We start from the raw sequence: 16970 nt of genomic DNA on the forward strand, positions 1-16970 counted from the left end.
CAATAAGAAATCATTCTGTTCTTTTTCCACTATCACTCTAAGTATTTGGTGCAATTTACCAGGTAAAGCAGCCCTAGGGGATGTTTTTGCTAACACAGCATGGAAGATGCAATCTATTCCCGAATTTCACCTTAAAAGTAAGAAGTGCTACTACTGGCCTCTGGGATGACAATCTGGTTATCCATAGATAGCTATCAATAATGATAAACTCATGACAAAAAGTTTTGCCTGTTTAATACATCATTAGAAGGTTATTGATAGTGTTGAACATGGCAATAGGAGCTGTTTGAAGGCCTGGAGCTTTTCCTTCTTAAAATGTACCTTTAGAGACAACAACTACATATATCTCAGACCTTCCAAGTTTTAAGAAATGCAGAAATAAGAACTTGTTCTAAGTGAGGGGTGCTAAGGAAGTTGGATAATTTACTCTTGTTAATTGTTAATTCATCCCACTTCATGACTGGAGAGTCAAATGAACCCAAATCAAAGTCCATCATTGGCTTATTTCTACTGGAATCAGTACTATTTTTAATACTTGAAAAACTAAAAAAAATCTAAAATGTTTATTGAAGTTTTAACCTTGCTTAACATAATTAGATTTTATGTTTTTAGTTTAAAATAAAGGGAATAACCTTCATTTATGGTTTACTTATTGGAATTTGCAGTACAATATCCCTGTAAAATTTAAATAATTGTTGAGCATAAAATGTATTTAAAAGAATAATTTGAACACATACATTAGCACCTACCCATTGATTATCCATACTTTTATATCTAGATAGACACCGTTTTTGGGGTAGCTGGTGAAAAACAAACACAGGAAGCCTTCTCCCACTCCTCTTAATTGCAGGATCTTTCTCTTGTTAATTATTTAATACTTATCTTTTATATAGTTTGCTTTGTATGTATTTGTTTGCATGTTGTCTCCTGTATTTGATTGTACACACGCCAAAGTATTGTTGGGTTTCCTACATATGGAATTCTCAAATTTGAATTAACTTTGACTAATAATTTAGCATCTACTTACAGTTGAAATGAAAAACACTCAAAGAAATGATGTTGAGAATTTTGTACTCTTCCCCATTTTTTCATAGTTATGAGGGTTCTAGTAGTAGTGAGCTAATCAATAATGATACAATAAGAATGAAATAAAAAGAGAACAAGGAGAATTTCTTTATTCTGGACTTTGGACTATCATAAATCTAAATGATTAAATGAAGACTCTGGATGTCTAGATATCTTGAAAATGATATTAGTATTTATTCCTATTCTGTAGATCTTCAGTGTTTTTTAATTTTAGCACCTATTCCTTGGATGAGAATTACAAAAGAACCATTTTGCTACTAAAGTGCAAAGCCATTCACAGGCTTAGCTGGGGAGTAAGTAGGTACAGTTTCCCTTATCACCTACCATTTTATTACCCTTTCCTTTCCCCTAGCATAGGATCACAGAAGATACTCACTCCATCTCTCAGCTATGGGCATTTTCCCTCTATGCCTGGGATGCTCCCTCCTCTGCTCTATTGCCTTCTATGACTTCTTTGAAGTCCCAACTAAAATCCCACCTTCCTACAGAAAGTCTTCTTCTACCCCTCTTAATTTTGGTGTCTTTCCTCTGTTGATAATTTATCCTGTATATAGCTTGCCTTGTATATATTTGTTTGCATGTTGTCTCTTCCATTAGATGGTATGCTCCTTGATAGCGTGGGACTATTTTTTGACTCTTTATATATCACCAGACCTTGGCACACTGTAGGCACTTAATAAATGTTTATTTATTGATTGATTTAAAGCTGAAAGAAACCTTGGAGACCATCTAATCCAATACTTTCATTTTACTACAGGAAACTGAGACCCAAGGACTTTGTTGCTTGCCCAAGATCACACAGGTAGTGTCAGTTCCTAGATTTGACTTCACACCTTCTATCTCCAGAGTCACTTCTCTTTTCATTGTAACAATCAAAACCTGACCTCATGGATGAATCTGATAACTCTGCAATAGACACTGGGGAAACATTCCTGGTGAAACAGAGTTTTCCTTATCCTTTAAATCCCACAGCATACAGCCTCTCCATAAGGGCATCCTTGACTCCATTAGAAAGTGTTCGGTCTGAAAGTGATCTTCCTTTACTTGTAAAGATTCACTTGTTCCAGAAAGGACAGAATAGTGACTTCTCTATATCTTATTTTCTATGACAGAAAGAAGTCACTTGCAAAAATATCTATATGCAACTTGTGAGACACAGGTCCTAGAATTTTGGTGCTATTTTGGTCTGTTAGAACTATGTGAAAAATCTGACCCTGAGAATAACACTTAGCTACAATAAAATGACACTGAGGAATAAACTCAATTGGTGAACTAATGGTACAGATTTCTTGGTGTCTAGGGAATAGGTCTAAAATGTTTTTAGGCTTATTCTATCATAATTCTGGCATGAGGAATAGGTTGAAGCAGTTCTCTATCAAAGTTCTCATTCTCCTGCTTTCTCAATGTCCCTCCAAATGTACTTGAGAAAGTGAGGTAATTAGAGCAATTATTCAATTGAAGAAGATACTCTTCCCTTAATTATTTCGGTTCAGTCAAAAGTGATTCTTATTTGGATACTGTCGTTACCTTAATTCTCCACTTCATTTTGTGTTTGTAGCCACATTCTAAAAGTAGGGGGAAAAATCATTAATATCTTTAGTCAAGATATTCTTTCCGAATAATGTGCACAGAACATGGAACTGATTGTTTGGTGTTTGAAATGAGAGATGAGGGGCTAAAAAAAGAATTACTCATTATCATTGCAAATTTATGGAAAATGAAGGCAACCTCTGAAAAAAGAGCCTTCATTTTCATCTCAACTATGACCCCCACCCATTTGACCCTGATGAAGGCTCTTCCGTGTAAGTTATGCCAATGGGAAACAATAGGGTGGAAGAACAAAGCAACTTATGATGCAGTGAGTAAATAGAATGCCATGAAATGATGGGAGAGCATCTAGTGCCCACTTCTGACATGCTAAAATTTGGTTTAGTAAATCATTCAAATTTTTTATCTTGTAGTTTAGCAGAGATCCTTAATTAAACATTAGAAATAATGTCCACATTAGTTATTGTTGATTAACAGTGTACATATGTATTCTTTCAGGGAAAAAAAGAGACCTAGAAATTCAAAGACCTTATTGTAGAAACAATTCAATGACTTATTCATTTGGTTCAACTATAATGCTAAATTTTGGTCCAATGAATGACACAACATTATAAAATGTATAAAGCTGTTCATATTGAAAAATAGTGGAAAGTTTAGCTATTAGAAAAGTAATTTATGAAAAGTATTAGTGACAATTATAAAACTTGTTAATATTTTAAGCAGCAGTGGCAGCAATGGTATTTGTATATCTTTCTTTTTCTTCTTTTTAACCTGGACAATGTGCAAGGTTCTATGGGGCACTTCAATTTTTTTTTTTCAAAATCAACTCTTTCTTCAGACAGGATAATAGTCTTTTTAAAATGGAGATTTCATTAAAGAAAAAAGAAGTTCTGTAGTGTGATTAAAGATCATGTCTTAATCATAATGGGGAAATTTTTTCATCTTTCATCAATCAATGGCATACTTTCATCACCCTGTAGATAACTGTTTCTTAATGACTATAATTTTAACAATGTCCAGAGTAATATATCATGATGATGGTTCCTGCTGAAATAAAACACTGAAATTCCAATGCAATGATTTCCAAATTTTTGGCACTCTAGTATTATCTACCAATTTATATTATTATTATTTATCATTACTATGTAAAGGATATGATGAAAGAAAGGGTCAGTTCAAACTGTTTAATTTTCAGAACTAAAGTGCAACTCATTTACTTCATGATACTATAAATTATTCTGTTGTGACATTCAAAAACTATTCTGTGAGCTATGATTTAGTGTGTCTAAACTCTGTATGTGTGTACATGCACATGTGTGTGTGTGTGTCATGTAAAAATAAAACCTTTAGAAGTAAGTATGATTGCACAAAAGGAAACCATACAGTTTCATGTTTTATGCATCTTTCCACAGGAGATATCCTGTGGTTCTCTGGATAATGCTTCAAATGTCTGTAAATCAACTGATGAAGAGGTGGGATGGGAGAGGGGAAAGGCCATTTATAGATTAGAAATTAATTGTAATAACCCTATCAAATTTGACCACAATTGAGCCTAGCAGGGCAAGCTGTGAAGCGATCATTTCACAAACAAATTTTCCAAAGCATACAAAGTTAATCCATGTGCTGCTGAGATGAGGCACAATAATAAAGAAGCATCACTGCGGTAATCTATGGCTACAATGATGGTGTATGACTTATGATTAAGCTTCATTACCTGCAGAGCAAGGGGCTTCCATCTCATATTTTTCAGTAAAGCTGGTGCTGAGGTAAGCATGCTCTGAGGTCGCTTTTTCAAAGTTAAGATAACACCACTCGGGTCCTCTCGTAGAGCATTCACCAAATTTTTCAACTGCCACCCCACCTGGTAACCAGCAAAATCATCACAATAAAATTGAGGTACAGCATTCAAGATTCCATGTTTTCCCCCTTTAATAAGATTAGTAAAAATGACATCATAGGTGTACCACCATAAACATTTTTAGGATTTAAACTCAAGGAAACAACAACAACAATGAATCTTTGAATTAATTAACCAAGTTATCCCAATAGGATCTATTACCAGGCAATACAAAAGACATATACCACAGAAGACCAAAGTCTACAACAAACATTCTTTATGGAGCACATTAAGTTACAATGGAAAGCAATGCCACAATTGAGATTGCTCTTCTCTCTAGTCCTAACAGTGAGCTTCATTTTAAAATTAAATACTCATTTTTCTTTGGGGGGAGGGAGGGTAGAAGCATAGATTTGTTATTCATTCGTGTAGGGAATTCCCTATAAGAAAACTCCATCTACCAGTGCAGGTCATACCTGCTCTCCAACTTGCAGCTAGAGAGTTACATGGGGGCATGGGGGAGGTTAAATAACATGTTCAGAGTCACACAGCCAGGATGTGCCAGAGACAGAACTTGAACCCACATTTTCTTGATTCTGAAGTTAGCCTTCTATCCACTGTGCCAGGCACTCTAAGCATTCATATGACAGAAAAAAAATATGGAACAAGACTAAACAACATCCTGAATTTAAATGCTGAGTTATAGTTGTCCCCCTCCCTCACCTTCTTTTAAGTCTATATGGTTCTTTTGTCTCTACTTCCAAATGGGGCCAATGTCATATCCTCATAACTGGTACTAACAACAGCAGGGCTACATTCTGATGTATGGAAGAAAGGTTCAATAAAGAAACATTTACTGGGCTATAAAACTAAAATAAAAAATGACAAGGTAATATTACTTGCATGCAACAACTACTGCAACTATATGCCAAATGAGTCCATAAACTTCAGATGCAATATGTAGGATTTAATGAAGCTATCTTATTTGAATGCCATCCCCAAACATATTATCTAATTACAATGAAGTACTTGAAAAATCCTCCAAAATCTGACTTAACCATTAGCCCTTCTAAATTACTTCACTCATTATCCATTTTTATTTTATAAAAACAGGCAGCATTATTTCCATTAATTTGTTTTATGCATTAACTTATGATGGAGTGCCAAACAGCTGAAATCCTGGAACCCAGCTTCATAGGAGGTGCTGGGAACAGATGCCACATTTTCTTATTACCTTGAAGTTTGTTGAAAACATTACACTTAGCAAAGAGATTAAAAAACAAAGAAACAATTTTCTCCCCCAAGAAGATAACCACAATTGTCAGAATTTCTTCTGAAAAGTACCTTAGGTCCCAAGTTAGTTTGAATTGAGAGGAGAGCTTCAAAACCTACATTTAGCAGTCTGCCTAATTTCTTCCTAGTCATCAAGAAAAGAAAGCAAGTAAGCTTTTTCTGTTAGTTAGCTGCATATAAAGAGGGACTATTTGCCCCTTCTTATGCTGGCTGGTTTTTCCCAAAAAAGGCAGCATAGAACACTCAGAAGTTGTAATGAGCAAGTAACTTAGGAAGGAGTTAGTTTAGAATGATGCAAGACAGTATGGTGGGTTTTCAGCAGTTTCTTCTTATGGACAAGGTGCTTAATAAATATTGATTGATTAATATAACTTGATTTCAGTTTAGAATTCTACTTAAAAGACAGAAATATGAAAGGGATAATTGATAAAGGGATAAGAGATAAAGTGGAACCACATTTTATAGTTGAATTAAATCTAAATATAAGAATATTCTTATGAAGTTAAAAATCCCAATTACATTTAAATTGGGAAGAGAGATGGAGAATGAAGGCAAGGAATTGATTCTAAAAAGGGATGGTCAAAAGAGAGTTTTGGGTTTAGAATCAGAATAGGTGAATTTAATTCCCACCTCTGTCACTTACTAGCTGTGTATAAGTGCTATTATATCTTTGGGTCTCAGTTTTCTGAATTATAAAATGAGGGGATTGGGCTAGGTCCTTTCAAGGTATAAATTTAAATCCTAAATAGGAATAGGTAGGTGGCACAGTGGATAGAGTACCAAGCCTGAAGTCAGGAAGACTTCTCTTCCTGAGTTCAAATCTGGCCTCAGATACTGGCTGTGTGACCCTGGGCAAGTCACTTAACTCTGTTTGCCTTAGTTTCCTCATCTGTAAAATGAACTAGAGAAGGAAATGGCAGATCACTCCAGTATCTTTGCCAAGAAAACCCCAAATGGGGTCATGAAGAGTCAGACATGACTGACATGACAACAACAACAATGACAACAACAGGGAGAGCTGGGCAATTCAAGGCTCTATGGTGATGATTCCACTACATGTTTGCAAAAAGCTTTTAATTTTTCCCAAAGGATTTTCAAATATGTGAACTCATTTGATAATCCAACTAATAAGGATCAACTACAGCGATGGAGCTAGGGAAAAAGCCTTACTATATACTTTAAGAAGGAATTCTCTGCAAAAGCATATGTACACTGATGCATTTGGTAATCAGGATGTCATAGAAACCATTTCTGCACTGGAAGAAGAAAATACAATATGAGTTTACATCCTAATGTCTGTCCTTCCTACAAAGGAAGACTACTTAGCCAGCACAGATGATGAAGTGAGTAGACTATTATTGAGTTCCAACTGGGAGAAATAGAAAATATCCCTAAGCAAGAATTGCCTCTAAAACATAAACAATAGCAATAATTTCAATAAGCTATTCTTTTATTCAAAGAGTTATTTAAGCATAAATGCACTATGACGCGGGCAACTCTAGATTGCCACATGTTCTTTCAGTATGTCCATTTTCAACAGCTAATGATACATTAATGTTTTAAAAGTCACCATCTTCAAATTAGGAGAGCATGGAATAGTTTATTTGTCAGATCTATTGATAAGGGAAGAATTTTAAATCAAAGAAAATATAGAGAACATTACAAAATGCAAAATAGATAATTTTGATTATATGAAATTAAAAAGTTTTTGCACAAATAAAACCAAGGTAACCAAAATTAAAGGAAAGCAGAAAACTGGGAAAAAATTTTGCAACAGGTATATCTGATAAAAGCCTAATTTCTTAAATGTATAGATAACTGAGTCAAATTTATAAAAATACAAGTCATTCCCCATTTGAAAAATGGTCAAAAGATATGAACAGGCAGTTTTCAGGCAAAGAAATCAATGCTATCTATAATCATATGAAAAATGCTCTAAATCACTATTGATCAGAGAAGTGTGAATTACAACAACTCTGAGGTACCACCTCATACCTATCAGATTGGCTAACATGACAAAAAAGAAAAAAATGATAAATGTTGGAGAGGGTGTGGGAAAACTGGGACTCTAGTGCATTGTTGGTGGAGTTGTGAACTAATCCAATCATTCTAGAGAGCAATTTGAAACTATGGCCAAAGGGCTATAAAACTATGCATAGCAATACCTCTGCCAGTTCTATATCCCCAAGAAATTAAAAAAGGGGAAAAGGACTCACATGTACAAAAATATTTATAGCTCTCTTTTTCTAGTGGCAAAGAATTTGAAATTAAGAGGATGCTTGTCAATTGGGAAATAGCTCTAAACAAGCTGTGGTATATGATCGTGATGGAATATTATTATGCTACAAGAAATGACAAGCAGGATGATTTCAGAAAGACCTGGAAAGACTTACAGGAACTGATGCAATGTAAAGTAAGCAGAACCAGAGGAACATTATACACAGTAACCATAATATTGTATGATGATCAATTGTGAATGACTTAGCAATTCTCAGCAATACATGATCCAATACAATCCCAAAGGACTCATGATGAAGTATGCTCTCTACCTCTAGTGGAAGAGCTGATAATATCTGAATACAGACTGAAGCATACTATTTTTACTTACTTTCATTCTTTTTTTTTATTCAAGTCTTCTTGTACAAAATGACTAATATGGAAATATTTTACATGATTACATATATAGAAAAATAAAGGGGAGGAATATCAGATTTGAAAGACAAAAAACATCATCATCTTCTTCCTTTAACTTCTTTAATCACCCAGGCCACTGGTTTGGTTAAGGCAAGCATCATCACTTCATGTGGCACAGTCCTAAGAAAAGAGCACTAGAAATATAGGAAATACAAGATCCTTTACCTCCTTTTCTCAGCTGATATAAGTGAATAACTTATGCAGATAGAGATTAAAAACTCTGACATGTTATTCCATATGAAATTTCATCTAGATTCTAAATCTTCCCACCTAGCATTCTTTTGTCTCTACTTCCAAATGGAGATAATGTTATACCTTCAGTAACTGGTACTGACAACACCAAAGCTACATTCTGATGTATGGAAGATTAGCATTGAGCTAGATTAGCATTGAGAATGGCTATTTAATTCTAAGGAAGTTAGTGAATTTGAGTATCTTAAAACATTAAATTATAATCAAATCTAGTAGTTCTCAATAATCTTCCTTGAACCATTACCAATAGCTAAACAATATTTAAAAACAAAACAGAAAGAAGAACTTGGACCTATCCCAAGAATGGAAATACATTAGCTAGACATTTATCAATGTTAAGAAGTAACTAATCAGCATAGTTTGTTAAGTAGTGGGAATATTCAATAAAAATGCAGAAACAGAAAGCCAAATACTGTGAAGCAGATAGGTGGCACAGTAGATACAGTCTAGTAGTCAGGAAGACCTGAGTTCAAATGTGAGCTCCAACACTTACTACATGATCCTGAGCAAGTCACTTATCCCATTTGCCTCAGTTTTCTCCTCTTTAAAATAGGGATAATAACAGCACCTATCTCTCTCAGGATTTGCTGTGTGGATCAAATGAAATAATAATTGTAAAGTGCTTAGCACAGTGCCTGACACATAGTAGGTGCAACACAAATGTTAGGACAATATGTGAAAGAGTTGAATTATATTTGTTGGAGCACAAATTAACTGTTTGGAGATAGATTTTTAAAATTAATGTACTAATCAGGTCAGAAATCCATTACTTAAGGTTGTCAGATATATCAGGAAAGCATTAAAATACATTTTTAATGATCTGAGAAAAACTTCAGCTCCAATTCTTGAAGGCCACCATGATCTCTCTTGAGCATCCAGAACTAAATAGAACTTCAAAGGTTTCTCAGAGTTAAAAAAAAAGATAGGAACATAATAGTTCCATTAAATGCTTCATATAAGAGGCAAGAGAGAAAAAACATTTCTAAGCATTCTTAGAATTCTCTTAAGAGGGAAGAAGGCCTTTGTTTTTGAAATTTCAGTCTACTAATCTTTTTTTCTGCCATATACCATGATGTTTAATTACATCATGGGCCCTTCTTTTCCTTCTGGATAACTTCAACAGTCCTTCATTCTTTCCATCTGTATCACATTTTAACATCATCACCTTCTCCTCTTTCCCACAGATGAGCTGGAAGACCCTCAAATCTTAAATAACTTTAAACTCACAAAAACCATAGTTTCTCTTTATAAGCCAGAAAGTAAAGCTGAACAACATTCATGACAGTCTTTGCCCATTAGGACTGGCTTGTTCTTGCAAAATCCCTACATATCTCTAGTAATCTCTAGAGATGTCATTTATTTTTAAGATTGGTATTAGTTTACTTTAATGTAATTGTGCATATATAGTATCTTAAAATCAAAGAATTGTTTGTATTTTCCCACAGCCAACTTGTTACTTAATTTCATGCTATTCCATCTTCCTGGAATAACTTGCCACATCCCAAATACTGAATCACCTTCCTCCTCTCACCAAGACTCTCCTTATAATCCACCTCATGTCTTTTTAGACAAGCATAATGAGAATTGAGTTATTTCCAGTGGAACCCAAGAAAGAAATTTTCCTTTCCTATGGGCTCTACTCTATTGTCTAAAATCAATAGAAATTCAACATGGGGCCAAGGGTTAAAAAATTAATAATGAATTAATTATACTGCTTATCATTTTGATTGTGCAAATGAGGTTATTAAGTGATTTTGCCAACCATAAAGTGTGATGTCTTTATTTCATGAGCTAGTAAAGTATTAGAGGAAGAATTCCCACTCTTTTAAAAGTAGTAGTAGCCAATTCTTTGATTTTAAGATACTAGATATGCACAATTACATTAAAGTGAACTAATACCAATCTTAAAAATAAATGACACCTCTAGAGATCACTAGAGATATGTAGGGATTTTGCAAGAACAAGCCAGTCCTAATGGGCAAAGACTGTCATGAATGTTGTTCACATTTACTTTCTGGCTCATGAAGAGGGGTCAGTGAAAAGAAAGGTGTCATTTTCCCATCCAAATTCATGGATCTCCTGAAATTTATCCATGGTCCTCTTGGTGAGGGCCACAAGAGACCCCAGGATAAGAACCAATGTTATAAAAGATCCTTTTCGGTTCTAAAAATGCTCTGCTAGGTCAGATGATTTGATGTACTCTGCTCCACAGAAACGAGTAAGGAAAGGGAATGTCTAAAATTGACAAAATGCATTTAGCTAATAGATGTTCGTAGTAATTAAGAATTGCAGACCAAACCAGTCAGATAAGCAGCCAGTGAGTATTAAGCAACTAGTATTTGATAAGTCTTGAAGGTACTATGTGTCTAGCACTGTTCTAAGTGATGAGGATACAAAAAAAAAAACAAAAGACAGTCACATGGTAGGTAGTCACCAAACATTTAGTAATTGATCCTATGCACCCAAAAGGGAATTACTATATGAAGGAAGCAAGTTTTTTAAATGTCATGTGATGAAAAGCAAGGAAACTCTGAATGAGAGGCATAATGGCCAGAAGAGACCTTAGAGATTTTCTATTTCAACCCTTTGGTTCCACAAATTTGGGAAATGAAGTTCATAAACGTTAAATTACTTGTGCAATATCATATCATATTAAGTAGCAGAGCTAAAAGTTGAACTCAGGTCCCTACTCCAGATAAAGGGCTCTTTCTCCCTTAGTATCCTTTTAAAAGAAGGGAACAAAGGAGGCAGGTATCAAGGAGAATTTGTGACTTTACCAAAGTGAGTTAGAATCCATGGAAAGCCTAGCTTCTTTGATAACTATTGGATAATTCAATCATTAGTATATACACTAGACAGGAAGAATCAAAACAGAAATGGTTACTTGAGAGCTGAAATCCAAGAAAAGCAAGGAGAGAATCAGAAGGCACCTGAGTACCCAAGTTGATTTCAAGTTCCCAGTCCCAGAACTGAGAGGTATGATTACTGAGCCACTATTATACTTTGAGAGACTATGGAAAGGAACTAAGTGAGGTTGTTTTCTTGTCCTGAAAAAATTCTAGAAAGTGCTATGAAGGGTGGTTTATGAAGGTTTGCAGAATTGGTAATTGCTAAATGTCAGCATGGCTTCATCAGAAGAATTTTTCTCTTGGTGCCCTACAACAAGAAAGCCTAGTAATGTGATTATGACAGGTGAATAGATACTGGATGGATTCAAAGAATATGTGTTCATAGAAGGAAGCCAGTTTAGCAAATGAAGAGGTAGTTATTTTAGTTATTTTGGTTACAATGACAAGGACTTTTCTTTTGGAGACTATTTGAAACAAATTTGAGCAGTTTCAGGTTTCATCTACTTATTTAAATTAAGTTATGAGTCTAATGGTCTGGTCAAAGCCATCTCAATATGCTAACTCATAGCAAATTTGTCAGTGCCTTAGCAATTTAGTAAAGTATAACACCATTTACATAAGCCGGGATCTAAGCTATATGTTTAGGAACACCAAAATCACTGTTACCTACCAATCATATTTCATGATTTATAGAGTTAAAGAAGAGTATCTCAGTAGTTATCTGGCACAAAATTCTACTGAACACAGTAGTCACCTCTACAAATGCATGATCTGGGTTCTTATAAACACCTCAACTAGCTCTGCCCCCCCCAAATTATAAAAACTTGCTACCTAATGAAGAAACTGATTCTATTTTCAGATAGCTTTAATTATTTATAACAGAAGTTACTCAGTTTTTACAGAATCTCCTTAAGGACTCTGTCATATTTCAGGAAAGATTGATGGTCAAGCATACCCAGTCATGCACAAATGGGAACTTATAGACCTCAAAATCTCTAGGAACTTTCTCATCAATTTGGAATCTGTACTACACATCCTTCATGACAGGGGGCAAATACCTTTGATGAGCATGTGTGTCCTTATTTCCTGCCTTACTTGATATTAATAATTAGAAGATTGTCAAGTAAGATTATCTGTTAGCACATAATCCTTTCTTTTCCAAAATGTCAGTTTTCAATTAAAAGATGCAATAATAGTACCATGTGTGAGCTCAAGTCCTTAATTTTCCTTCCTAGGATTTAAGTGTCCTTTTGTTTCATCTTAAGAAGTTTGGCAGATTCATGAATCACTAAAAGCAGGTAGAGGTAAGTAGATTTGTTAAGTTTTGACAGGCTTTTTGTCATGTTTTGAATATGATCCCCAGGAAGACAGAACACACACTGTTTACACATGTGTACTTATGTACATGGTCATATTGCCCAGCAGGAGCTACTGAGGTCCACTAAGTGACTTTTTATTTTGACCAGTAATAGGTTTCCCTGAACCTTCTAGTACCTGTGGGTTCACTTTATGTTTCCACGAAGCATGGAATTCTGATTCCTTCTCAGAAAACCTAGATCTATTTTCTAAGGGAAAAGTAAAATATGTGTAATAGAATTACAGTGATTCAAAATTTATTTTCCTATACTCTATCCACATTTTATGTTTCCTGACTTCCTTCATAGATTTTTTTTCTATTTTGTCCAGGAATTCTTTGTCCTCTGTCATAAACCTTAGCACAGAGATTTCCTGGAAAAAACAGCCTGCACTTAATTTATACAAGGTTATACTTGGCCTCTTATAGAAAAAACATATGTAGCATACTTCTTTGAGTTACTACTATCTCTTATTCAGTTTTAATATCTACAGCTATGCAAAGGTTAGGCTTCTCATATGGATTCTCCCAGAAAAAGTTCCACAGTACTTGGCCTAATGTTATGCCTGCCCATCAGCTGCTGTTAATATTCAAGGAAAATGAAATTGCTAAATGATAATGGAGTATCATATGCCAGGATGAGGAGCAACATTTTGCTTTGGAAGGGCCCCACATAAGCGCAGGAATGAAAAGAAACAACTACCCACAAATAGGGTAGAAAAAGTCTGTGAGGTGTCATAACAGATCACAAGTTGAAAATGAGTTAATAATATCGAGCTGCAATACCAACTAAAAGCTAAAGAAACTAAAAACAGAGAGCTCAAAGTAAACTGTCCATGTTGGGCAGAGAAAGTAATCCTTTCCCTTTTCACACAGCATTAATTGTGGCCTTAAAAGCATGGTCTATAATAAAGGTCACCATTAAGAGGGATATGAAAATCTACGGTCATTCTAGAGGAGGACGAAAACACTAATTAAGGGGATAATAAATAGGTCATTGGATAGAGGTAGAGGAGAACTGAGAAATCCCTATTTTACAGAGGAGGAGACTGAAGCCAAATGATTTGTCCACTATTGAAAAGGAAGTAGGTAAACAGCCAGGACTCAAAGCTAGATCTTTTGACTCTAAGTTCAAAGGTCTTTCAACATGATGTGGCCTGGCAGAAGGAAATAGGAATACTCATACTAGAAAAGAGGAGGTCAACTAATAATGTCTTCAAATGAATGAAATTATTATGAAACAGGGATTAATGATTTTTTTCTTTACAGAGGACTGAATAACACAAAACAGACAGATTGAAGGAATAGAGATTTTTGAATGAGCATAAAGTACTCTTTGACCTAAACAGTGATTAAATACTGGAAATATACTTGTGATTTCTTTGCTATGGGTACTCCCTCTACTGATAAAGATGACACCACCCCTGTGACTTAGTAGATGGTCTTTAAATATTGTTGTGACCAAGAAATTAATCACACTCTGGCCACTTTAGTGATGAACCTCACCAAAATTAGCTATACTGGTCTTTAAATGATAGACTATATAATTTATCATCATGTCTAGAATTCATGCCTAGACTTTTCCCAAAATCACTTAAAAATCTCATTTTTTTAAGTATGGTTTTTGTTTTGACATCACCTTCATTTATAAATATATCCCTATCCCAATTTCCTCATGAGCCATCCCTTGTAATAAAGAGTTAATTAAAAAAAAACAAAAAGGAATTCTGCAAAACCAACCAACTCATCAACTGTATACTTCAGTTTATTAAATATTCTACATCCACAATCCTTGACCTCTACAAAGAAGGGAGGAAGGTACATTTCTTCAATTCTTCTCTTAGTTTACTATTTTTTAAAAAAGTATATGCTTTATGAATGGAGGCTCCTAGAAGAAGCTGGTGAATATAATGCTCATATTTAACTTCCTAATGCTGTTATCTATATAAGGCTCAATATACCTCCTTTGAGTGTAGAAAGTACCATAATATCCCCTGTGGGGTCGTGGATGGAAGAAATTAAGCTCCGTCTGGGTCCCTCTGGGGTGCTCCCCTCACCTACTCCTTTTTTAGAGTTATGATACATGTGAGAGAATTATGGTAGGGTAGCATAACATTCTCTAACCATGTGTGGAAAATGATAGATCCACCCTCTGTCCCAACAAGGTAGAGAGTAATATTTGCCATCAACACAGCTAGACAGATACAGACAATACACATGCAATGGAAGTTATGGCCAACGTGAAGCTAAAATATTCTGGGAAGTGAAATTTTAAAAAGGCAGACTTTTTCAAGGGATGTATCTTGCCATCTGTGCTGGTATTATTCATCCCTGGAAGAATATCTTCTTGATCCTTTTGAAAACCATGAACAAACTCAATTTAACATAAAACTCTTCCTCTAAAGCTAGTAAATGGTGCTTGTAGCAGATGTTCCAAGTGAAGACATATTCTCTGCAGAGTTTTGTTCCTTTGCAACATGACAAAGACAATTTTAAAGTGTGTGATAGAAACAACATATTCCCTCTAATGCATATCCACCCACCATCACATTTTAACTGGTTGATACAAGCTGATGTGTAGAAAATTGCATGCAAATTTCAACTTAAAACTAACAAATTATAACACACTTGTGTCTTCTGAAGAAGTTATTAATACCAAAGACTTTGCAATGCTTAATGATTTATACTTTTAAGACTTTAATCAACATTATCAGTTTAAGAAATTTGTCTAATTTTTTCCTCTTTAGTACAATATTAATGAACAAGGTTTACAAAATTAAACTACAGTACATTTGGAAGAATCCTCATCTGGCCCCTTCCACAATCACTCATTCATTGCAATGAAAGAGGTAAATCATGAATTATGCATGTGTCAAATGTATCAAAGAATAGTCTTCGAAGAAAACTCATTCTACTAAAGAGCTAGAATTTTAATTTCCACAATAACATGAAACTATGTAATTAAGATTAGCCAGAAATCATCCATAGTTCACTCACACTAAGCAAAATTTTAGTATTGATATTTTAACAAAGCAAATGACTAAAAAAAAGATTTCCTTGAGAAAAGATTACAAAATCATTTATGTAAAGGCAAAAAAAATAAGAACTAATTATTTCATTTCCTTTGTAGTAGAAAAAAAGACACCACATCAAAAGTAAACTAGCTACTCTAAAGCATGCACTCCAACTCAAAAGAATACTTATTGAAGGAAGTCAGTTTGGGCCCTTCCCAGCAGCTGTTATTTTATTTGACCCAAGTTTACAGTTAACCTTGAGTCATGATTATATTATATTCTGAATTTATACAAATTTGTTTTAGTCTTTTATATTCTGAGAGACAAATGAATAGGTGAAGAAAAAGTGTTACTTTATAATCCTCTATGGGTGAATGCACACACACACACACACACACACACACACACACACACACAAGAGAAAGAGTCAAGTGTGTTGCCCCAGTTTTGTGTAGAATGATAGTTGTGGCAAGCCAATGCTTTTTTCATTTACTGTAAACCTTCTGTGGAGTTTTTTTCCCTATCATCAAATGTTCCAACATTTGAACAGGCACTCTCTAGTGGATTTCTTAAGACAGGAACATAATGAAATGTGAGTTACTAACCATTATTGTTCTCCCACGTCATAGCAAAAAATGACATAACTTCAATAGCCTAACCTTCATCTCCAACAAATATAATCTAAGCTCTTAATAGATCTCTTTGGCTTGTTAATATGCCTGCCTCTCTCCATAAGTTAATATATAGACTCAGTAAGGCCAGTATAGGGGTATCCCTTTCTACTGCTGTTTTAAATATAGTAGTATGGGTGTATATGTGTGTATAATTCATGACATATGTGCACATATACATGTGTGTCTATGTATATCCGACATGACATATACAGATTTCTTTCTTTATAGGGTGTATCTATAAATATGTGTTATGTATGCACACATATATATATATACATATGCACATATACATGTGTGTCTGTGTATATCTATCTATCTATCCATCTATCTATCTATCTATCTATCTATCTATCTATCTATCTATCTATC

At 34.6% G+C, this 16970-nt stretch overlaps 1 protein-coding gene across 4 annotated transcripts in view; it reads right to left on the minus strand.

Annotated features, from left to right (window-relative positions):
- The window catches only part of CNKSR2 (connector enhancer of kinase suppressor of Ras 2), a 334822-nt gene that overhangs the window by 145873 nt on the left and 171979 nt on the right, over positions 1–16970 (minus strand). For 2 of the 4 annotated variants that reach the window (XM_027868505.1, XM_027868495.1), the window contains exon 9: positions 4349–4495. The exons of the other annotated variants lie outside the window; for them this stretch is intronic. In XM_027868505.1, the coding sequence (XP_027724306.1) occupies positions 4349–4495 (147 nt within the window). The remainder of the gene's footprint in view (positions 1–4348; positions 4496–16970) is intronic. 4 annotated transcript variants of the gene reach the window in all.

Source organism: Vombatus ursinus, unplaced genomic scaffold, assembly GCF_900497805.2.
Source record: "Vombatus ursinus unplaced genomic scaffold, bare-nosed wombat genome assembly UNPS02001419.1, whole genome shotgun sequence".
Lineage (NCBI taxonomy): Eukaryota > Metazoa > Chordata > Mammalia > Diprotodontia > Vombatidae > Vombatus > Vombatus ursinus.